This window comes from Scatophagus argus, chromosome 13 (genome assembly GCF_020382885.2).
Source record: "Scatophagus argus isolate fScaArg1 chromosome 13, fScaArg1.pri, whole genome shotgun sequence".
In the NCBI taxonomy this organism is placed as follows: Eukaryota; Metazoa; Chordata; class Actinopteri; family Scatophagidae; genus Scatophagus; species Scatophagus argus.
The window spans coordinates 17,937,579-17,961,673 of record NC_058505.1 but is presented as its reverse complement, the minus strand read 5'-3'; the positions used below and the strand labels follow the sequence as shown (position 1 = coordinate 17,961,673).

Here is a 24,095-nt window from a genome sequence, read left to right as displayed (position 1 = left end):
CTGACCGGGGACGAACACACACACACACACACACACACACACACACACTCACACATAGCATAGTTTTTCACTTTGCATTTTCAGAACTTAGATTCCAGAGGGAGCAGAAATATTTAGTCTTTTAACTTCAATTTGATGAATTATGACCTGTTCAACCCTCTGCTGTCCACAGTCACCACACATGCTTATGTACACCATACATCATTCTCTGGGCATATACAGTATAGCATTATCTTATCTGACTGCAGTGTATGTGCTGTGAACAGCTTCATATCTGGGATCCAACTGAGAGAGACTGATTTTTGTTGCATGTATCTGCACACACATCTGAATGGCTACTGTGTTTCACTCTCTGTATGACTGGGGACAGTAATAAAAAGAGGTCTCAATGGTTCCAGTGAGTATTTGGTTGGAAAGTGACAGAAAAGTGAAAATGATCGCCTAATCTGTAGAAGGAGGAACAATTGTTCAGACTGCATCACAGAGATGCTGCCTCAGCTTTTAATTTTAGAGGATTTGGTTTGTTCCAATGTTTTACTGGATTCTATTATATTATAAGCTCTCTCTAATATTTCTCTGTCTCACTTTGTCAGCTTTATGCACCATACAGAAAAAATAAATAGTCTCAGGAAGGTGTTGATTCACGCTCACATTTTCATCTTAATCAAATCATAGTGACTATGAAGCATCTACTTTACTTATGTTCCTTCAGGTTAATCGAGTGAATTTCCTTGAGATAACCATGACCTGGATGAATGAGAATATTCACACACTCCAATCCAAGTAAAAGACAACACTTTATTTCAGAAAAAGTATCATCAGCACAATATTCTTAAAGTATAAAAGTAAAAGTACTGGTTCTGCAAAAAACAAACAAACAAACAAACAAAAAAACATCTGTGATTGATATATTGTTATATGCGATATTATTGATTGTTTCTGATGTTTCTGCTGATTGTTGTAGCTAAGATAGAGGTGTGTCTAGTTTTAGGCCCCTCAGACCTGGGTCCCTTCACACAACATGGATCTGGGGCTGGACAGAAGAAATGCTCTGCCTGGCCTTTTTAAAAAAAACAACAACAAACAAATAAAAACAAAAACAACACAAAACTTTTGACTGGATCAAACTGTTTTTTTGTTTTTTTGTGGGGTTGGGTCCCCTTTAAAAAAAAAAGGTCACAGCTGAACCCTGTTTTGTTTAAGTCACAATCCAAAGCAGCTGGAAACCACTAATCTACAAACAAAAAAGGAGACATTTTAAAGAGGAAGCAGGAATATTCTGGAAAGAAGAAGTAAATTCAACAAAGCAGTTGGGATAAAACACAACCTTGCAGCCATAGTTACACAATAAATGGATGGTATTACAATAGAGTTTTGTGACATGATAACATTTCTTATCATAAATAGACTATACAGAATGAGACAAAAGTCTCCCGTGTCTTTACTTGAGTTTACGGCCACAGCAGTTTTCATCTACGTGTTAACGCCCTCATTTACTGACGTTCACAGACGATCTTTGATTGGTTACTTGTTGGTTGTTCAAGGTGAAGCCCGAGTGGGAGGAAGAAGAGGAGGAGGAGGTGGTGGTGGTGGTTTCGAAGCCGAGTAATTCACTTCGGTCAGAGCGTAAGAACGCACAGAGTCAGCAAGTGGACCCATACAAACCTGCTGCGGATTATCGCTGCGTTTTCAATCTCTTTACTTCATTTTTGCTACTTTTTTGGCGAATCGGTTACTGTGAAGGATATGTCTGCACAAGTTTCAAAAAACCTTCTCATCCTTCTCTCCTGCATGTTGCTGGAACCCGTGAGTATATTTCAACACTTTTGACTTTTCTCATGACTTCAACTTTGGCTCGTTTTCAGCAATGTGTCTCTGGCTCGCCTAATTTGGCAATTTAAAGATGAGCGCTGCCTCAAAATACAAGTTGATGCGCACGTTGCTGCAGGCAGTTTGGATGCAGGGCGCACCAGTGTGCCCCAGCGCGAAGCTGTGTTTATCCACCGGTCAACATGTGTGGAGCATGGGGAGGGAAATAAGGAAATATTTGTTTTGATTGGTAAGAGTTTCACCATCATATCTTTTGTTGCTAGAGGCATTTCAGGACCAGTAATGTTTTTGCTTGAACTTTTTGTTCAAGCTTTTTTCAATCAAGAAGGACTTGCTCGCCCATCATCACCACGCCAGCCTCCGCACTCCAGGCTCAGCCTCTCCCTTGTGTGTTCAGTATCCTCAATCCCACGGGCACTGGAGACAAAACGTGCAGCTTTTTAAATGACATTTGGCACCATAACGAAACAGTGGGCCAGACTGTAATTGTTTTCCAGTGGTGTTCATGTCTCTTTATGTCCCAGTTGATCTCTTTTCATGACTAAGGTTAAGGTGAATTAACCAGGAGAAGTCACAATGTGTGTTTGGGTCTCTTAACAAGACACCATGGCAATGGTCTCTTTTGTCTCTCCCTGTAGCTTACTCTCTGGCCTCCAACGTCCTTATCCACGACTGTCTCCTGTGGAGAAGCACGTAGGCTATGATTCACACTGGAATTCAGTTGGAGGTCAGAGCACTTAGAATAGCAGGCTTGCTTTTACATTTGTACTCACTCACAGACTGCTTCAGTGCCTCTCTGTTGGAAATGATGATGCAAAGCAAAAAATGGTGTTAAAAGTGTTTTTATTGCTGGTGGAGAAGATAAGAGTGATGTTCCTAAGCACGATCGTAACTCTGAAGTGCGGGAAGTTTTCTCCTGATACTCCATCTTGCGCTGCCCAAGACTGCACCAATCCATCACTGGCAACATCTGCTCCAATCATAGTCCAGAGGTGCACCATGGGTGAAGTAACACTGGACGTGCTGCGTAGCCTGAAGAGTGAGATAAATCATACTCTGAATGGGGGGGTCACCTTGTGTGTGGGGAGAGGCTGAACTCATATGGAGTCATTTTGTGGTTAACAATAGCCACATACTATGAGTCTGATTAATTCCCACAGAGAGGACACTCATCCACCTAAGTAACAGCAATAAATCTTCTGTTACCGCAGAGGGTCTGTATATCCTCTGGTGGCAAACGCTCAGGGGTTCAGCATCACACTGAATCAATTCATGGCTGAAGATTCACGTCCACGGCTTCGAAACACACACATGCAAATCTAAGGGATATGATGTTTGAATCACAGCCATAAGATTAATTTTGTGTCTGCCACCCATGTCGGACGGAGAGACTAATGGAGCCCTGGTCAGCTCATCTCAGGAAGTGGAGGCAATAGATGTGTTTGCCTTGAGATGTGAAGCACTACTGAGAGAGCAGACGCTGTACAACTGACGTAGTCTTCCATCCTTCACTAACAAGCAAATGATTTGTGACTGTGGCCTGAGGAGGTATATGGAAACCATGTGTAAAATGTTCTCTTCACAGGTGTTTTCAGTGCAGAATCAGATGTGTGACATGATAAAGGAAATAGACAAGGAGCAGAAGATATGCGAGTCTCAAATTGAAAACAAAACAACAGGTATGTAGTTTTTTGACTTTCTTTTATTGTCCTGGCTGAACTTATTTTGTTTAATCCTAATTTGCTTAATCCACAAGTGACATAACAAGCTCTTAAGACAACAAAAGCTGTTCAAACCTCACCTCTGGCTTATAATCACACCCTGCATGATCAAACACTGATTAACACCCGCCGCTAGCCCATCATCACACATGCCTTGGTTCAATTTCAAACTGAAATGTCTAATTGAACAATTTTTACATTTTCATAAAACACCATTAAAGAATGCAACAGCGAGCCTAACAGTGAAACTCACTTAGCTAATTTGTTGTCTCAGTTTATTGCTGATGAAGCTGGCATTACGTGTTGCTAAGTGGGCTGTTGCACACTCACAGCATGCAACACCTAATTATGTTCTATGGAAATATCATTTTGCTTCATTGAGCTTCTATTACCTCTGGGTGGAACCGAAACCTCATTGATCCTAACTGCAGGTATCACAAGACTCTGTTTACTTTCACACAATGAAAAAGTCATTAAAAACTCATTATCTTTTTAGTTTAGATACCATTGTGCTTCCTATAGATAACATCAAATGCAAATGCTGCCGATTCCTCCGGGTGATGATGAACCGACATTTCATAGTGATGAAATGGTGAGCAGATGTGGATTTAAAAGTGCTGTGACCTGATTCTGCGTCCAGAGACCAACCACGTCACAGTAGTCTGTTGAATTCAAATAACAGTGTGTAACAAAGGATGGGGATCTGATTTATTAGTCATGGTGGCACCGTGTTAACTTAGGTCATCTGCTGTTGTGGATGCAGGACTGTAACAACAGCTGACTGGAGCTAACATGTTTTGGCTGCCATGGTAACTCCTGTGCTCAACTTTCACCTGAAGCATGTTGCTGTTAGTCACTGAACAGGAGTCACCTCACAACATTTTTAGTTAGACATATACTGTTCAGAAAACAGTTGTCCCGAGTTGACTCTTGGCACATGTGGTGTTTGCAGGTTTGATAATTACAAACACGCCTTTTTGTCCTCTCTCCCTTTCTCTTTGTCTTTGCTGCTCTGCTCAGGTTGCAGTGGGATGTGGGACAAGATCACCTGCTGGCGCAGCGCAGATGTTGGAGAGGTGGTCACAATCCCTTGCCCCAAATTTCTCTTCTACTTCTCCAGGGACATTCCTACACGTAAGAATCAAGCTTATAAAACAGATTTTGTTTGTGTCTGTGTGTGTGTGAGGAAAGAAATGAAGAAATTATCACGATGAACACGACAAAGGTTTCCTGTATGGTTGATAAAACATGATACAGTTTCTTCTGCAATGGCCGAGTCTGTGAGAAAACATGATAAAGTGTCCTCAAGGGTTCCCTTCCAGTGCAGAAAATGCATTGCAGTGCCATACATGCTGCCCTACATACTAGAGCATTAGCTGATCTCTGTATGTCTCTAAGTACATAAATTGTAAATAGTTTCCTGTGTGTATTTTATCAGAGAAGTGCAATAGTTACTATTTCAGAATCAGAATCAGCTTTATTTGCCAAGTACGTGTCACCATACAAGGAATTTGACTCTTTTTGTTAAAAAAAAAAAAAAAAATACTAAAAATGTTTGGCCTGCAGCTGGGCATACATACAGTACATCCGTCCAGTTAGACCACTGCATGAAGTCCTCTGTGTCATCCTACTGTTTATAAAGTTGACATTATGCCAATAAACTTGTGATTGCTGTCCCAGGTGACTGTCTGTTTGGCGTATGCCTTCTTCTAGCTGTGGTTAGCAACAACTGTAGCTGGTAAGCTCGGTTGAGAATTTAGCTGCTGAAGATATTCCCCTCAGTGAATAATCTCTTCTGGCTACTGATGTTTGACAGTTGCTAAAATGTTCACTATATCAACTTGTCATCACTGATAAAATGTCAGTGTTGTGTTTATAGCTTCTTGTGCTGCCACCAAGTGATCAGAAAATCAGTTATTGCATTACTTGGTGTAATACTCGGTGTAATCCCATTTTTTAAATGGACCTGTTTCTTTCTTAAGCCAAACACGGAGAAACTGGTAATAATAATAATGATGGGACTCATCTCCCGGACCGTCGTACAAACCTAAACTATACGGCTTTGAAACATAACTGTGTTAATATTTCTTGTTTGAAATTTGGAAATTATGACCACCTCCCTTTGATTGTGACAGATCAGTTCTGTCCGCAGGGCTGAGGATATTTAAGATCTTTTTAAAAACAAAATCAGTCTTCTTCATCTTCTCCTTTCTTTGCTCATGTTTCAAACATTCCCCTGCTGTTATGTCACTATCATCACGCTCCATATCTGCGACCAGAAATAGGATTTGTGAAGTGAGTTCTGAGCATCCAGGGATTCATTCTCATAAAGTCATTCTGTCCCTTGATCACCTGTAGCTTCTATCTTTTCTGACACACCTTCTCATATATCACACAGAATGCAGTAAAACTCAAAACACATGGCACAGCCTCAAAAAGACAAACACCTTCTTATCCTGGCACCATACACCCATCAAAGACACACTGTGTTTATTTGTCCTTCTTTTATCTGTGAGAAGCCTCACAGGGAAGTAATACTAATTATGGTAGGGAGAGTAAACCTGTTTATACAGTAGTTCCCCTGTGAATTTCCCGTATATTTCCATTTACCATAAATTAGCACACTGAGTTGATGAAGTTGTTTGTGTTCATGGAAGCCTCAATTTCATGTTGGAGCCTTGAGAAATGTGTCTTTATTGGAGTTGAAGTGTGAAGGTAGCTTGTAAAGACACAGGTCTAGTTTTTTGATAAGCTGTACTTCTCAATATTTTTACAGCAGGTCAGGTGGTCAAGCGTGCTTTGTGTCAGTTGTAGTGCCCCCACAGAGCATTATGCAAAGTTGGCAGTTATTCAGCCCCACAGAGCATTTTAGCATTTTAACCTTTTTAGTGTATTGCTTGGTTTTCCTGCTCACAAACTCTGATCACCTGAACCAGTTGTTGGAAGACGAGGCCAGCACTTGCCCAGCATCAAAATAACAAAGAAAGTTTTTTAGCACAAGCAATTAGCCACACAGAGAAATGATTAGCCACACAGAGAACTATCCATAGCCAGATGTTTTATTAATGGTTGGTGGAGACCAAAACGGAGCTAAAAAGGAAAATTTGGACATTCTTCAGGTAGCCAGAAATGCCACTCCACAGAAATGCTAATGTTGCTTTGTGACAGCTGGTTAATAAATCTGAATACATACTCAAGTGTTTACCAACACTAACTGCCAGTATGACAAATCCTGTGTTTTTAAGGCTGTTGCTTTGTCCCCACGTTCGCTAAAGTTTTGGAGTCTTGGTGTATAAAGATGTCCTGTCTTAGGTTGTGTATATGTCCCTTACCTATCATGTGTGTATGACACATGATAGGTAAGGGACATTTTCCCTGCACACAAACGGCTCCACATGTTCAACCCATGCATGTTTCATTACCTGACCTATGCTGTAATTTTAACAAGTATAAAGTTACACATTTTTTGCTGTCAGTGACTGCAGTGCTTTTGAAAACCTGAGTGCTCATGTAGACATGGAGATGGGGTTCCTGCCCCTGCAATCTAACTGGTATTATCTACATACCACACATAAGAGAAACTCAAACCAATGATTTATCATTAGCATGTGCAGGCTCAGTGCAGGGGAGAAGTGATTTCTGGGAAGCTGTGATGTGGCCCAGATGGAAGATAGTGTGACCTGAGAGAGGGTTGAAGTCAAAATGAGTATATTTTACTGACATTTCAAAAGCTCACAGGATCAACTGGCCACTATTGTGCAGAGACCAGGATGAAGCCAAGCAACCTTAAAGAAAGAAAACAGATTATAAGGAACCTGTGCTTTGATATAAATCATGCAGTAAATCAGCAAATCTGTCCAGGTCTCTGCAGGTTAAACTACTCTTCTTTCAGGTCATATAAGCAGGACTTAATTCAGGGATGATAAACCGTCTGGGGTTATGAGTGCTGTAAATTACTGTTGCGTTCAAGTGAGAATCGTTTATCTCCAAATGTGACCATTACAGGAACTAAGAAGAACAGCTTTGTGTAGTTTGACCCATGTCCATTTAGTTTTGTACTGGACATATATTGATATATATATATATTGATATTTTGTTGATATCATGACATGAGACTAGATATCATCTTAGATTTTGGTTGTTGTTATGCCCTGATATCGTGGTCTATCATTCCTGGTTTTAAAACCTGCATTACAGTAAAGTGATGTAATTCACCAGATGGTTGTAGTTGTTTTAATATTTGCCTTTACCCACTTAGTGATTATATTAACATTACTGATTATTATTTAGCAAAATTTTCATTTTGTCATTATTTTGTGACAGTACAATAGTCATCTCTACAATATCATTTCAGTATGAAATTTCAGTATGAAATTTCATCAAAATTGCGATATTTATTTTTGTCCAAATAGCCCAGCCTTAATTTATCAGTTTATTAATATTATTTTGGAAAGGTTTCAGAAACCTAAGAGGTATGAGAAATATGTATATTTTTCAAGAAGGTGCCCTTTTTATGATTGTACAACATCAGTTCCAAAAGGTTGGGCTTTTGTAGAAAAGGTAAATAAGATCATTTGCAACCAACAACAGTTTCACAAAGTGTTCCTAAGGCCACCACCACAAATGCTTGTGAACAATTGACCCTTTTCAGGACACTCCTTTCAATCATGATACTATCACCTGTTACCAGTGAACCTGTTTACCTGTAGTATGTTCCAAAACATCCTGTTTTATGTTGTACACGGCACCTCAACTTCTTAGAGTTGTATTACAGTGCTAAAAAAAAGTCAGTTTGGCTTCTTTTCGATTACATTCTTTTTCTGTGAATTGCAAAAGACTTAAATTATTGACACATCCCGCACCATTCATTTTATAAGTCTCACACACATAAAAACAAGCATTACGAAACATGGCGCCACAGAGATTCAGGGTCAAGTCATAAATTTAGTTGAGGCAGAGTTTGCCATTCGCATGAACTCTTTACCTAGTAGGTCTAACACAAACACACAGTCATTCATCTCTTCCAACAACACAAGTGACTCACCCTCCCTGCAAGCTCAGAGTGACAGAGTGCTTGGCTGTCAATGGCTTCACTTACAAGCTGTAATATTCAGCTGAGCTGAAGCTAATCATTGCTTGCTAATATGAATCTTCTTCTGAGATATAATTAGGAAGGATAAAGAATTTACTGTACAATATTAACAGACAATCCAGGATTAAAAAAAAGCCTCAAAATTAAAACAATGACAGGGTGATTAACTCACTTGAGCTCTCCTTGTTGTTGTGCATGATGCTGAAAATCCTTGCAGTCCTGTTTTGGGGAATGATGAAAGCATTCTTCTGGCTATCCCTCAAACAAGCGAAATCCAGTGGTGGCATGGGCTGAAACAGCAGGGGCTTATCTTCGCCTTTGTGTCTTGTCATGTTGTTTGAGGAAGCTAAGCCTCCATTTTCTCTGCAATACGCCACTCAGGTATTTGTGAGCTGACCATATTTTAATGCCGAATACATTCTAAGGATTGTTGGTCATTTCCCAACTCGGTCTTGATTTGATAGTGGCTGTGAAGCGATATGATTGGGAAATGTGAGGAATGTCCTACATTTAGATTTCTACAGCAGTATTCAGAGCAAGGATTAATTTGTTGCCAACACACGCAGCTTTTATTTTTTTTATTTACAGTAAAGGAGATGAGGAAACAGTGCAAATAAATATTACACAATAAGAGCAAAATCACAGAGGTGTCTGTGCTTCTCACTGCTGGTTACAGGATTAGACATGGCTCATGAATGTTGTAAAAGGTGTTTTCAATCTAATTAATGGTTAGTGTTCCATCTGAGCATTGATCCATTTCTGTCCTGTTATTTAAATAGAGACATTTTGCATACATCTGCACTGGTATAATGTATTTTGAAAGGAATTTTGATATGCCCAGAGTGTATTATTGTGAATTATTTGTGTGCAGGAAACATGGGACAAGAGTGGAGGAAGAGATGTAGCAAAGCTTCCCAATCTTAACCACGAGGCTAGCATCATAAACAAAGAAGCAATGACCACTTACTGAAATAGACCTTTGAACATGTGCTCTGGCCAGTTTCTTAAAAAGTTATATTCAAAACCATTCATTTGATTTTTTACTTCTGTATCATTCATTCAGTCTGTTCTATTTGTTCTGCTCTATTCTACTGAGCCTACTATGGGCCTACTCTGCTGAACTTTGGCAACCTCTAGCCTCAGAGCTCTTCTCTACTGCTCCTACTGAGCACTACTGAGCTCTGCTATACTGAGCTGAGGCCTCAGATGCCTCTACCCTACTTAACTGAAATCTTGGCTACTGTATTCTACTATTCAGTACTCTACGGAGCTCTAGAATGCTTCAGTATATTCAGTCATCTGCTGACCTCTAGCCTAATGTGTCTACAGAGGTCTACTGCGTTATATTATCAAGAGCTCTAATCGAGGTTCATCTGAGCTGTACTCTGAGCTGTATTCTATTGTACTCTACCCTTTAGAGCTCTACTCTGCTAAGCTACCTAATGTACTCTGCATAGTTTCAGTCTAATCTGAACTATTGAGTTCTGGTGTATGTATTCTAATGAGCTGGACTCTACTGTTTTCTACTTCTAAGAGCTCCGTAGAGTAGACCTCTGCTCTGTTCTACTGAGCTATGCTTAACTGCACTCTACTGGGCTCTACTTTAGTCTAAACTACTGAGCTCTGATCAGTGTATTCTAATCAACTCTAGTCTACTGGACTAGACAGGGTTCTTGTAAACTGAGTAGATTAAATTAGAGTAGCTCTACTGTACTGCTCTGTTCTACTGAGCTGTACTCTACAGAGCTCTATCTACTCTGTTCCTCTAAACTCCTTTCAGATGAAAGTGCCCTCTCCTCTCTTTATGGTCTGTCTAATGCACTTGGACCTTTCACTTCTGCCCCCATGGACAGACCAGTATAAAAATATCTCTCTGCTCAACTGTTGGCCTTCTCATGTGTGTGTGTGTTTAGCCTGAGAGTAATTAAGAAACAGATGGAGGCAAATACACATGGGAACCATCACAGCATCTCTACACCACTGGGACGACTGATCCCCTTCAGTCATTTCTTCCATTTCTTTTTAGTATTTGGGAGAATTCCAGAGAGACATGTACATCTCAGTGTGAGATAATTAAGTGTGAGTAAATGTAGGAGACGTTTGCCTTGTGGCTCATACACTCCACTCCAACGCACTCATACACACAATATTATAATACATTACTCCTAATTGAAACACATTGAATTTGTGCACAGCAATTAGTTGTATTCTTGCAAGAGTAATGCTGAATATTCCCTCTGTCCCTCTGCTCATTAGGTAACCTGTCAAAGACCTGCACTGAGAATGGCTGGACTCCAATCAGCATAGACTCCTACATAATGGACTGTGGATACAATCCCAACAACACCATGGATGATAATACGGTCTGTATGGTTACTGGGGTTATGAGACTCCTCCAGCCTCATGTTGCCACTGGTACTGGGGCTTCATGCATAATGTCAGATGAACTGTTTTCATTGAGTGTAACCGGATGTGTTTTTGCAGGGGGAGTTCTTCGATGCTATCAAAGTGGGTTACACCATTGGTCATAGTGTGTCACTCATTTCACTGACGATTGCCATCATCATACTGTGTCTCTTTCGGTAAGGAGATCCAACAAAACACTGCTTAATGTTCATGCGTAAAAGCAATCAAATACCTTTTTCCATAATTTAGAGCAATAAAACCCTGTCAGTCTCTCATTTCACACAATATTTCCTGCATTTTATAGATGTTTCAAAGTGTTTTTCACACAGTAATGTGACTCTGTCAGATTCTGTGGGACAAGATGTTCAAATTTGACATTACCTACTGCTACAACATTTTTCAAGCAAAGTGGTCAGCAGCAATAAAGTCAAACCACTTACGGGCTGCTGTTCACAGCATGTTCCCTTTTGATCTTCAGACCTGGGGTTTCAGAACAGAAGTGTGTGTGTGTATCTGTTTACACAGTCACATTGTGATGACCCGCATCATTTATGGTGACAAAACTTAAGTCCCCACAACAGAAATCATTAAATATTACAGTGAAGACTTGCTTTAAGGTTAGACTGAGGTTAGGATTAGGTTAAGGCAAGAGTTAGGATTAGGCAAATAATGTTTATTGTTATGGTTAGGTGGTCTATCTAATGTCCCCAAAAGTGATGGAAGCTTGACTGTGTGTGTGTATGTGTGTGTGTATGCATGTTGATATGACGCAGCACTCATCATTAGAATAAGTTTAGGTGGCTGCTATGTGTCTTCTAATAAACAACCTGGTCTGTTCAGTTGGGTGTGTTTCCGTTTGAAGTGTTTGTGCATTGCGGACTAAACAACAGGAGACGTGTTTACTCCTCTGGCTTATGAGTGCCAAAGTTTTGGATTCTTGTGTAGAGATACAGGATGCAAAAAGCGTACTGTTTAGTGTTTATGTTCTGCTGCAAACAACGTGGTCAAGCAGCTGGTTGATGTGGTGTGTCATCACACCCATCCTGCTTGGAAGGCTTGTCTGATGGGTTTACACAATTCAATCCGCAATCATAAGCTCACCAGGAAGACATTTGTTTGAGAACACCCAGATGACAGTAGTAGACAGTAGATTAGTGATATTTTCTCTACAAAACCCATGATTTGTTCTTGTTTACCCGTGTGCTCAATGTCAAGTCAGGGTTTTTCACATTTGTTTTTGCATGATAAATACACATTTTGCTGGAAAACTACATTTATATGAAGTATGAAACATACACATAGATTTTCTTGATTTCAGGTTTTGTAACTTTACATTTAAATAACAGCAAAACACAGTGCAGTAGTAGCATATTACAAGGCAATACCCATGTACGATAAGCGCTTATAATAACTACTCTTCTTTCTATAAATGTTTGTCTCAGTAAATTAAGTCAGTGAAGTTTCTGGTGCATATTTTCTTGAAATTTATGCTTATGCTTTGGTGCCATAAACACACTTTATCAGATGATTTTCAGGATAGGTCAAGTAAACATTTCATTTGAGATGTTTAATCCGAGGGAAATCATTAAGAGAATTGTGGATGCTGCTATTCCTTCTTGATTTAAATCATCCAACGGTTTATTTGTCTGCTTTTACAGGAAGCTGCACTGCACAAGAAACTACATCCACATGCATCTGTTTGTGTCTCTCATACTGAAAGCCGTGGCAGTTTTCATCAAGGACGTGGTTCTGTATGACGTCGGGGAGACAGACAATTGCCAGTCATCTGTGAGTATGCTGCACACTCTGTGGTCCTGATGGCTCCTGTCCCACTGGCCCACATGTCCTTTCTATTAGAGAAGCAAAGTACGCCATAAAAGCTGTATTGACTTTCCTCCCTGCATAATCAAAAGTCCTGCACCATAGCTCAAGTTGACTTGTCCATTTGATGTATAAGCAGCAGCAGGCTGTTTTTGTCCTTAGCTGAGGCAAACCGCATGTATTTAATTACTCACTCAGTTTTTAGTGACTTTAATGTGCTATGTCGAAGTTTACTTAACACGCAAGTGCTCAAGTGCCTCTGGGTGTAGCAGTGTTTGCCAGGTCTCTTCCACTCCTGAAATGACGTTTCCTTATTAATCTGTCCACCAGGATGTTGTGAGGGTTCCTGTTTGCTGAACATAAGCCTGCACCACATAGTGCTTTTACAATAAATGACATTCAGAGTTTTGTTATCTTTTTGAATCACTTGATCTTGACCTCATGATGATCATAGCAGTAACATGAAAAGACTGTAAGTGTTAGATTAAGATAAGGAGTTAGAAAAGCTACTGGGCTGGGTACAGTATCATATAATAAGACTATGTTATTCTTATTTGATTGATCAGGTCACCGACGTCAGTGTCTCAGGTCTTTCTTCAACTGAGTCCGCTGCTTTGTTATCAGAGAGGAATAGACCAGCAGAATGTAAATCACCTGCGTTACCATCTATCCGTGTTAATAGTTGATGTTAGGTATTTCCTCCTCAGGGTATACAGATAGTTTGGTCCAAACACAGCTGCTAACCCTCTCAACTGTTTCTAAACTCAGCACTGAAAACCTTTCGTGGAGAGCAACATATTAAAGGGCATCTTCAATGATTTTACACACTTTAATTTTAACGAAGATGGCCGCCTGTGTAAATACTTCCATACAGAGCCAAAATCAAACTGGCGAAAACCTCATTTTATATCACTTGAACATTTGTAACAACATAGCCTTAAAAAATAAAATGTCTTGTAGTCTGTTCATTTTGTGTAGATCTGGATGGTAATTTCATTCAGTCCCCATTGCTAATGTTAGCTAATAGTAGCAAAATTAAGCCAGATATTGCTTTATGAGTAAATTTTCTGGCTTAAAACTCCTCTCCTCTCATGATACATGTTAAAGTTTACCTTTACTGAATGGCTGTCACTGCATCAGGCTCCCTGGCCGGTGCTCAGGAAAATTGCGTAGCCTCACTTTAGATTATTCAGTAACTGTTGCAGAGCAGATGCCACATTAAATTAGTGTGATATTCACCGTTATCTTTAATGTTACACCTACAAGACATTATCTTCTTCTAGTACTGTGTTTGGTTTTAGATATAAAATTAACATGAATATCCAATGCCATTTGATCACAGATTTAATTAATCTAGCCTTAATAATTAGCATGATAGGGACAATCATAGCGTAATCCCTATAGAATTTTGTCTGATTATAACAAAGTCATATGTGTAATAATGCCTGTCTCCTCTCTTCTGCTTCTGATCACTGACTTGTCAGGTCTAACAGTTTATTTTCTTATGAGTGAGCCATCAGTACTAATTTTAGAGCAATTTGGTAAAAAAAAGACTGTGTAGACTCATACGCTGGCAACAAAATGTGTCTTAATCATCTAATTTGTAATGGAACTGCATTTATCTACATTCACTGGTAATGCAATAAGCCACTTACATCCTGGTTCTCCTGTAGGTGGGCTGCAAGGCAGTAGTGGTATTCTTCCAGTATGGCATCATGGCAAGTTACTTCTGGCTGCTGGTGGAGGCCCTCTACCTCCACACTCTGTTAGCCGTTTCCTTCTTCTCTGAGAGAAAATACTTCTGGTGGTACATCCTGATTGGTTGGGGTATGTAATAGCTTCTTTACCATCTTTACCAGTACAGATAGCTCACACAAGCTCATTTGTATGGTCATTAGATACATTCATTTGTCTGAAAAGGCAGCCAGAAATACCAAATACCCATTAAGTCACAACAGGCAGCCTGAATGTCTGCTTTGTCTTTACCTCTACAGCAACAACATACATGATCAATGTACATGAAATTATAAGTGATGTTTTATACATGCACTGGAAAATGCGGTGCCTTTTCCTGCTGCATATGAATGAGTCTTGCTGGCAGTTTGAGATTAGCAGCAGCAGGCAGCTGCCACTCTTCTTTTGATGTTATAATTGAGTCTAAGGGTTATGCTTTTAATGCTCTTTATAGAACATTTAATGAATTCATCCATCTGTGGCAGACAAAGTATGAATGAAATGAATTCCTTCCTGAACTAAAAGACTAGACAATTCAGACTTTAGATATTTTTAATGGATTCACTCGGCAGCGACCACTGTTTTGGTAGCTATTATCAAAACACACATGCAGTATACAGGCTATACTTCCAGAGCTATTGGCTGAATCCTCAAGAGCTTTTTTCATACTAAAATATTTTGGCACGACCTTTTCATCTTTCAAACACTTATCTTGGTCTAAAAATCCCAGTGTTGGTTGCCTTTGAAATGTATATTCAGCATCTCTTCCCCAAATTTCGGGTGTTCTTTTTTTCCATCACATCAGTGAAGTAACTCTATAAATAGGCCTGAAATGTTGTGTCTGCTAGCTGGAAAATGGAAACAGTTCTGTGACTTTCCTGCAGATACCCAGGATGTGCTAATATTGGCATAGAGCACGTATGAGCCCAGTTAAAAATGATAAGCATACCCAAAGTGCAATATTACTTCAGCAATAAAGTCATCCAAAAGATTAACAGTGTACACACGGACAAGGCTCACTGTCATATTTGGTGGTGTCAAGTCAGTATGGTGTTTGTTTGAACAGAGGACATAATTAGTAGTTTCTCTCTGTGACATAGATACCGTTTTAATGTTTAAGTCACTTACAGCAAATTCTGTTTATGTTTCTTGTTTGCAGGGGCTCCAACCATCTTTATCTCAGCATGGGTGATTACAAAGGCTTATATAAATGATACTGGGTGAGATAACCCTTCATTTTTGTTTTAATCTTGTTGATTAAAATGACTTATCAGTTCAGCTTATTTAAAATTTATAGATTTGTAGATGCACCTTTGCACACAGATATATGTATAACATAGGTTGGTGTGATGATGATTACTTGGACTTAGTGAATGTCTATGAACTATTAAACTGCAGTATGTGAAGTTTCATGGCTACACTGCCCTACAAAGCCAAGATGCAGTAACGGCACATTTGTGTAAAATTAGCCAAGACCACACTTTATGGAATATGTTTATTATGTTTCTACATAATAAAAATTACAGTATGTGTTAGTAATGTGTAATTTCAAGAATGCTATGTTAAGTTTCAACTAGCTATTGACATACACACTAACTTAGCTATCCTTAGTTAAACGTAACTACTTTTTCCTGTAACTCAAAATTTTGTTTTGATCATCTGAGATGTTAGTAATTCAGTATGGTGTCCCACCTAAATGAAGCAGTAGCAAAACACCATCATAATAGAAAAATAAAAACACAAATATAAGATAAAGAATATCTAGCATAACTAACATAAATCTCTGACTGACGAATTCATGTGATTCAGTATGTAAACTAGATAAATTTATCGTACTACTTATTATACTCTGCCACAAGGTTTCTTATGTCTTAATTAATAGTATTATTTTGTGAAAATCTGAATTTACTCTCTTATCTCTTCTGACAGGTGTTGGGAGATAATCGATGATCGTCCATGGTGGATCATCGAAGCACCCATTTTAGTCACCATACTTGTGAGTCACGTCGACTCTTTGTGAGTAACACATACAGCTCTGCAAAATGCAATCACATAATTCAGTTTTTTACTCTGGCGGCAGGTGAACTTTTTCCTCTTCATCTGTATAATCCGGATTTTACGACAGAAGATGAATTGCCCTGACATCGGAAGAAAGGAATCCAATCAGTACTCGTAGGTTTTCAGTGCAGAATATCAACATCTCTATCATAGCTTGAGTTAAAGTCATTTCTTATCAGGTGACATTTGATAAATAATTTTTCTGCCTTTGTGTTATTAGTGGTGAGCAATCTTAGCTTTTGCATCATGACAAGCATAGCTTTAACTCTAGCTTTTGTGGGGTTTAACAAGGGTGAACACAAATCTTTGCTTCACTTTTTCATTTTTCTACTTGTTTTAGGCGACTGGCTAAATCCACACTGTTATTGATACCTCTCTTTGGCATAAATTACATGATTTTTGCCTTCGTCCCTGACCACATCCACCCACAAGTGAGGATGGTGTTCGATCTTATTCTGGGGTCATTTCAGGTAATGTCCCACAACAGCATACAAAGCGTTAAAGCTTTCCAAATGTCAGAGAAAACCAATATTTCTTACTGATGACTATAAACCTTATCTTTCTACCAATATCTGCAGGCTGCTATTTTTTTTTTTGGACAAAATTTGTACCAGATAGGAAACAGAAGTGAAAGCCTTTTGATTCAGTAAAGTTATATGAAAACTGCGTTGTAACATGAAGACACTTTGTTTGATTAAGCAAATGAATGCTTTGTTTAGCTGACATGTTTAATTTTGTATGCTTGAATAATGAGATTGCTGATTTACTGGGTATTAAATTGACTGTGAATGCTGAGAGCCAAATGCATTGATGGAAACCTAGAAATGGAAAGTATTTTTAATTTATAACCGTTTTAGTTCAGAAAGATATCTCCTGGGAAACGTTCCCAGGGATCTAAATGATGAACCTCCTGTCTGAGCCTGAAGTTTGTTGTAATCTCACCATCATTATTCATATGCAAACATTTTGAGTGTTTCCCCAGCTGTACTATAACACTGGTATTCCATTTCAACAACAGCTCTTAGTTTTATCTAAGTTTTATCTACTCTATTCTCTCTGTTTTCCAGGGTTTTGTTGTTACAGTTTTGTACTGCTTTCTGAACGGAGAGGTAAGTGAATTTAAGCAAAAACAACTCTCTAGGATGTTTACTGTCCTTTAATGTCACTAAATCTATTCCTCCCCGGTTTGTCATACCCTCTTAACGCCCCCTCTTCATCCTGTTTGTTGACCTCCTTGCCACTCCTTCAGGTACAGGCAGAGATTAAGCGTAAGTGGCGCAGATGGATGCTGCAGAGGTTCCTGGGTGCTGACACAAAGTACCAGCAGCCCTCAATAGGCAGCAATGGCAACAACTTCAGCACCCAGATCACCATGTTCACCAAATGCAGCCCTACAACACGGCGAGCATCTGAGTGCCAAGAGCACCTCTCAGCCATCTGAAAGTGCTCTGAAGTGAATGATGCTCTTTGTTTTTATCATTATATACTGAATGCTTGGCTCACATGCACTGTTGCAATGCAAGTGATGCAAGTTATTGAAGGTCAGTTTGACATTTTAGCACTGATGCTAACATTTGAAACACTGCATCTGTTGAGTAAATGCTTTAAATCAGTCACATGAACACATAATATCCAAACACACACATGCACACATACACACAGAACATAAGAACAGAACTTTCTTTTACTGGAGGTCGACCACACTGACTGATCTGATATTTACATAAAGGCCATTGTCAGACTGATATATAGGCAAACAACCTACTACAGTGTAAAGCTTTGTTGAGATCACATTAGTCAACCTGAACTGGCAACTGACAACATCTTTTGCAAGTAACGCCGTACAGAATACTGCAGGGAGGCAAACGCTCTTCATTACCCCTATGTGAATTAAAGGGAAACTGAGCCTTTGGCAAGGGTTTTCCATTTTATGTTCATCAGTAGATGGATACAGACAGAAACTAGCTGTGTCTCATAAGAAGGACGATGTTTATTAATGTCTGTGTTACGCAAGAGGACTTCAAGCACTTAACCTAATGGCACATGTTGCTTAGGGGACCAATGGTAACAACATCTATGAGATTGTCAAGCTGTATGAACAGTAGTCATTGAGGAGGTATCTATAGTGTAACCAACATACTGGACATTCCTATCCTGTCTGTGACAGTTTTATAAGGGGCATATGCTCTGCTGAATTACCGCTGGATAACATTTCAGAGGAGATACTAAAGCTCCCGCTTGTGAAATCTGAGATTACACAGGCTTTTAGTTTTGTCTGAGTGCATAGTCACAGAGCGGATAGTCATTTTTACGATTTCTGTGACTAATGGACCACGTATATTGAATTATTAGTCCACGATACACAATATTGTAAGTAAATATATGGCAACAGTGATTAAGTAACATTAACTACATGGACAGTTAATTTCATTGCATTGATACTATGTTTCTGTCCTGTCCTATATTTAAAGATGAAATAAATATACTATTGTATCATACTTTTTTTCTAGTCATGCTAGTGGCATTGCTGTGTGGACTGAAATTCATTTTCCAAACCTGGATAAATCCTAACTGTGGTTATTATTGTGATTAAGTGTTCATTTAGCACTATATTGGACAAATAAGATTTGTCCAGCACTTTGAATTATGACTAAATAACTGCAAAACTAATTAAATTGTCATGAGCCTCAGCTGCGCTTTGTGTTTAGTGCTAATAATGAATGCTAACATGCTAAGCTAAGAAGGTGAACACTTTCTAAACATAAGCATGTTAGCACTGTCATTGTGACTTTCTCACACAGATGATAGTTGGGCTCTGGATTCTTTACCTTTTTGATGTAATAGGATTTTTTAAGCTAAATGTCAGCATGGTGTGATGGTTGTTACTCTGTTATTGTTTTCAGACATATATTTGAATCCACCGCCTGGTCAAAAAATGCTCTGCCACACAACATTATGTACAGACTATGACATTGTCACATCTTTATGGAGTCATGTTGGAGATTGATGTTTACTTTAGTTCTCCTTCTTGTTGTACTAGTATGTGTAAACCTTAATCTGAACTGAAACAAACTGAAAGTACCTCAAATTAATTGTCACACACAGCTGTTGTATATAACAAAATGGTTTATGATGTTGTTTATAGTGATGACTTATAGTGCTCAGGTGTCAACTGGAAATCAATGTTTACATTCAAAATAGTACATGCCTCACTTATTTGTTGCCATTTAAAGCTTGTGTAAATATTGTGTACTGTACAGTATGTGGATTAAAGATGTTATTGAACAAAATGTCAGATGAAGATGAATAAAACCATTTGCACTGTGCACAGGCCTTCTGTGTCAGTCAAGTGAGACTTAACTTTAAGCAATACGATCAACCCTTATCTTTATTTCTGCTTTAAATAAAGCTATCAGGTAATAAAGGAAATTTTAAAAAAACAAAAACAAACAAACAACCAGACGTACAAATCAACATTTTGAGTTTAAAAAATACATTTTACTCATGTTGATCACCCCTAGGATCTCTTAGTATGTATCTGTCTCCCCCTGCTGTAAAACATAAGATAAAACAATTTGATGCTGTTTTCAAAACATTTTTCATCATCAGAAACTAAATTTAAATTTCTGTACTCTCTGTACTTGTCAGTGCTAATGTTACATTATTAACCTCATGGCACAGTTCAGTTATAACTTGGTGAGACGCAGAGTGTTGAGACGCACTGGAAGAATAGTCGATCCCTCTGCATAGCTGATCTCTCTCAAAATCCCATTCCAGCACTTCTCTGACTCATCATACCTGTATGAAACATAAATATGTCAGTGTTTGGTGCCCTTAAAGCATCATAAGATATGATCCATGTAATACCAAATGCAATGTTAATGCCTTTCGTTAATAAATTTATTTATTCTATATTTGAAAATCAGGAAAGCACCACGTAATTTTACTTGTCGAATGTAATCTTTCAGTAAAAGTCAGAAATACATTACGATAATTCCTCAGGCATATTGATTTAATGAATGGGGCTCTCACCTCCAGATGTCAGTCATCTCTGTTGGGATGGGCTCCTCACTGCTTTCACTGGGCATCATGGCAAAGCCCCCCAAAGCATACAAGAAACCTCCCATTGAAATTAGACTGAGAGAGCTACGTTCCTGAGGGAACTCTGTAAATTCAGACCACCTGGAGTTCAACAGGACAAACACATACACACACAGTGGCAACAGTGTTAAATAAGCCGTACACAGCAGTACAACGAGTGCCATGCTATTCACACTAACTGAGTCATCTCCCTACTGAGGACAGATGTTTCACCTCATAACAATGAGATAAACTCGGTCCTATAAAAAACTGGTGTCTCACTTGTTGGTGGCAATGTCGTAGACCTCCACAGAGCTGGTGAGACCTGCGTCTGTGACTCCTGCCACAACAAAGATCTGGTCTTTGTGGACAGTGATACCAAACAAGGAGCGGGCTGTCTTCAGAGGAGCCAGATCCTTCCACTCAAACTTAGTGGGGTTGTAGACACAGACTCTTCTCATGCATTTCCTGCATAAAACACAACTTTAGTATAATGATCACAAGGAGTACTACTCATCCTGTAAATCGTATACAGTTGACACTGCATAGTGATGTAAAAAAGGTTGGCCTGGATTTGAGACTTAAAATCTTTCACAGAACGCATTACGATATGGAGGACTGAAGTTTAAATGAAGGGAGGAGGAAGGTCTAACGAAAGATTTGAGAAAGAGTTGCATTATAGAAACTGTGGTAGGATCAAATACTTTTTGATTCTTACCAGACAGCCAGAATGTTTTGGCCACCTTTGCTTCACATTTTAATTTTTTTAATTTCTTTTTATTTATCTTGTGTTTTATCTGTATCTTGTGAGCCCCCCAACTGGAGTACCTCTTAAAATACTGTTTGGTTCAGATCTTAAATGTCAAATTCTCTGTGATGAGTAATCTAACAAAATTAGAATAAACTATGATTTGGTTAGCAATATGATGGAACTATCACAAACTGTGTTTTTATACAATGTGGGTATTATTTGAGGAATCAAATAATGGACCCACAGTATGAAAATAGAACCATGAAGTGCAGTCAAATGGTAAAATATCACGCAGGTTATAGACCATTTGGACTGCCACTTACTTGCTTTCAGACTTTCCTCCAATGACATACACAAGACCTTTGTGTGATATGGCTCCATGGCCATACACTTCATAAGGCAGAGGGTCAGACTCTCCCCATTTGAATGATCTGCAAAAAAAAGAGGATATACCACCGTGAATTGACCCAAGAAATGATAAAGGTAAATCTAAAGACTATGGAGAACTATGGAAATGCTAAGGATTTCAAAAAGCAAAGTGTTTGTCCACAGGAAAAAAAATGCATAATTCTGAAAGGGTGATTTTGAATTTATTTAGATATGAAATAGGTAAAAGCCAAATGATTAAGTTAAGTAATGTTTTTACACTAAATAAACCATTTAATAACCCAATCAGCTGAAAAATGCCTTGTCACAAAGTTGAGAACAGGTTTTTTTTTCAGAAAGACACATGGTTTTAACAGGCCAAGGATAAAGTATTCTTTTCATTAGATATTTGATATCAGTTTCTATATCTGCAGTGATGTAAATGTATCTAATGCCTTTAATGTGACTATCAGAGGTGCTTATATGTTACTGCATTCAGTGAGAATTACTATTTGAATATTAAATTTTGTATCCACACTTACTGTCTGTCATAGATCATGACTGAGTCCAGGGCGTGCTCGCCTTCCTTCAGTTCCCTTCCCCCAACAACAAAGATAGAGTTTCCGGCTTCAGTCAGACCAAACAGACATCGAGGGTTGGGTTGTGAGGGCATCCCTAACCATTCTGAACTTACTGGGTCAAACTGGGGATGAAAACAATTACATGGGAGGAAGAAGAGAATGAAGCAGTTTGTAGATGCAGGTTTAAAGCAAACGGAGATCAATCAGTCAAGAGAAATCAAGCAAAAACTGATATGTTATCATGGTCTTCATGACATACTCTACCTGTAGAAAGTAAGAGGTGAATGGCTCATCTTTATCCTCCTCGTTGTAGAGAATTCCTCCAACAACAAACACCTGGTTCTGATCTGTCACTAGGCTGCAGTGGTTCTTGGGAATTTCTGTAGACTCTGACACCACAAAGCATTCATTTCCTACTGGGTCATAGGCCACAGTCCCTGCGTCACTGATCATAAGTATCAGGTCCATCTCAAACATCCCAAAACGAGGGTTGTTGTTGAGTATACCCGGCAGACACCCTTCCTCTTCATCATCCTCCTCCTCCTCATTTCCCTCTCCACCCTTTGCCTTTTCATGGCTGGGCTTCGTGGGCTTTGGGAGACGCCCTCTATGAGCATCCTTGACAAGTTCCAGGTCTTTCTTGATCTCCTGGTTGAATCGGAGGTACTGATGACGCTCTACTTTCTCTTTGAAGTAATCCAAAGGTATGAGCCTGAAACGGATGCAGTGCAACAGCTTTGGCAGGTCCTTAACACGATTTGTCTCATCATATCTCACCCAGTCCATCAGGGATTCAAACACCAGCTCCTCTCGCTCGACATTCAGGGCATCTGAGGTGATGATGATGGCCAGTTCGCTCGCGCCCAACTGCAGGAAGTCCAGGTCCCTGACAACAACCTGGTAGCGTTCACAGATGAACTCTCTTGCAGTGAGTGCAAGCCTGGGACAATCCAGCAGCAGTCCTAGCCTGAAGATAGCCAAGCAGTTTCCCAGCACTAGCTTCTCTTGAAGGTAGGACACACAGACAGAGAAGATGGAGGGGATCTGGTACATGTTAGCAATCATGAAGATATCCTGGACATTCTGTTCTGTCAAATTAATGTCAGAGGTGTATAAGTAGCGCAGGATCATCCCCATAACACCTGGCTCCACGTCTTTGAGCACAATCTCACGCTTCTTGCTCTCCTCCAGGTCAGACAGGAACATGGCCTTGAAGAAGGGGCTGCTGGCTGCCAAAACCAAGCGGTGGCAGGGGAATTCCTTGTCCTGAACTTTAAGGACACAGTCCACAAACTTGTCATTTTCCAAGAGGTCACACAGTCCGTCCTGAAGGAGAGTCTGTTGGTACATTCTGGGCTGCTCCACTGGGTCTATAGTCAAGGCAGCCATTTTGTTTGGGCTCCTTGTCCTGGTTGGGTTTCGTGGGCACCCTACTTACTCCCCACAGCAGAGCAGGACTGTCAGCATTCAGGGATCTGGCCAGATTGCTGGAGCTAGTCTCCACGGATTGGTTGGCTGTTTGCTGCAGCTGTCCGTTGATGTCAGTCATTCTGTAAGTCAGAGGTATTTATAGACAGGACCCTCACAAAGCTGAGGAATCCATTTTGGTGGACAGGGAAGAGGACCTCTCTTGCACTACACAGACCCCCACAAAC

General features: G+C 39.5%; 2 protein-coding genes across 3 annotated transcripts; one reads left to right on the top strand and one right to left on the bottom strand.

Moving 5' to 3' along the window:
• The first annotated feature begins 1,520 nt into the window (after positions 1-1,520).
• On the top strand, positions 1,521-20,119 carry LOC124069818 (vasoactive intestinal polypeptide receptor-like). 2 transcript variants are annotated; one of them, XM_046409281.1, is made up of 14 exons: positions 1,521-1,806; positions 2,469-2,557; positions 3,416-3,509; positions 4,572-4,685; positions 10,900-11,006; positions 11,128-11,225; positions 12,708-12,837; positions 14,544-14,697; positions 15,764-15,824; positions 16,534-16,600; positions 16,685-16,776; positions 17,003-17,132; positions 17,730-17,771; positions 17,912-20,119. In XM_046409281.1, the coding sequence occupies exons 2-14, from the start codon at positions 2,531-2,533 to the stop codon at positions 18,101-18,103; spliced, it is 1,308 nt and encodes a 435-aa protein (XP_046265237.1). In that variant the 5' UTR covers positions 1,521-1,806; positions 2,469-2,530; the 3' UTR covers positions 18,104-20,119. The 2 variants fall into 2 exon arrangements, with proteins under 2 accessions (XP_046265237.1, XP_046265236.1); XM_046409280.1 differs by lacking the exon at positions 2,469-2,557 and having other exon boundaries at positions 1,523-1,806.
• Positions 19,771-23,906, bottom strand: LOC124069817 (kelch-like protein 40a). Its single transcript, XM_046409279.1, has 6 exons — positions 22,705-23,906; positions 22,402-22,562; positions 21,817-21,924; positions 21,025-21,210; positions 20,695-20,844; positions 19,771-20,460 (listed from the first exon to the last, which is right to left on the bottom strand). The coding sequence occupies exons 1-6, from the start codon at positions 23,827-23,829 to the stop codon at positions 20,349-20,351; spliced, it is 1,842 nt and encodes a 613-aa protein (XP_046265235.1). The 5' UTR covers positions 23,830-23,906; the 3' UTR covers positions 19,771-20,348.
• Positions 23,907-24,095: the final 189 nt, after the last annotated feature.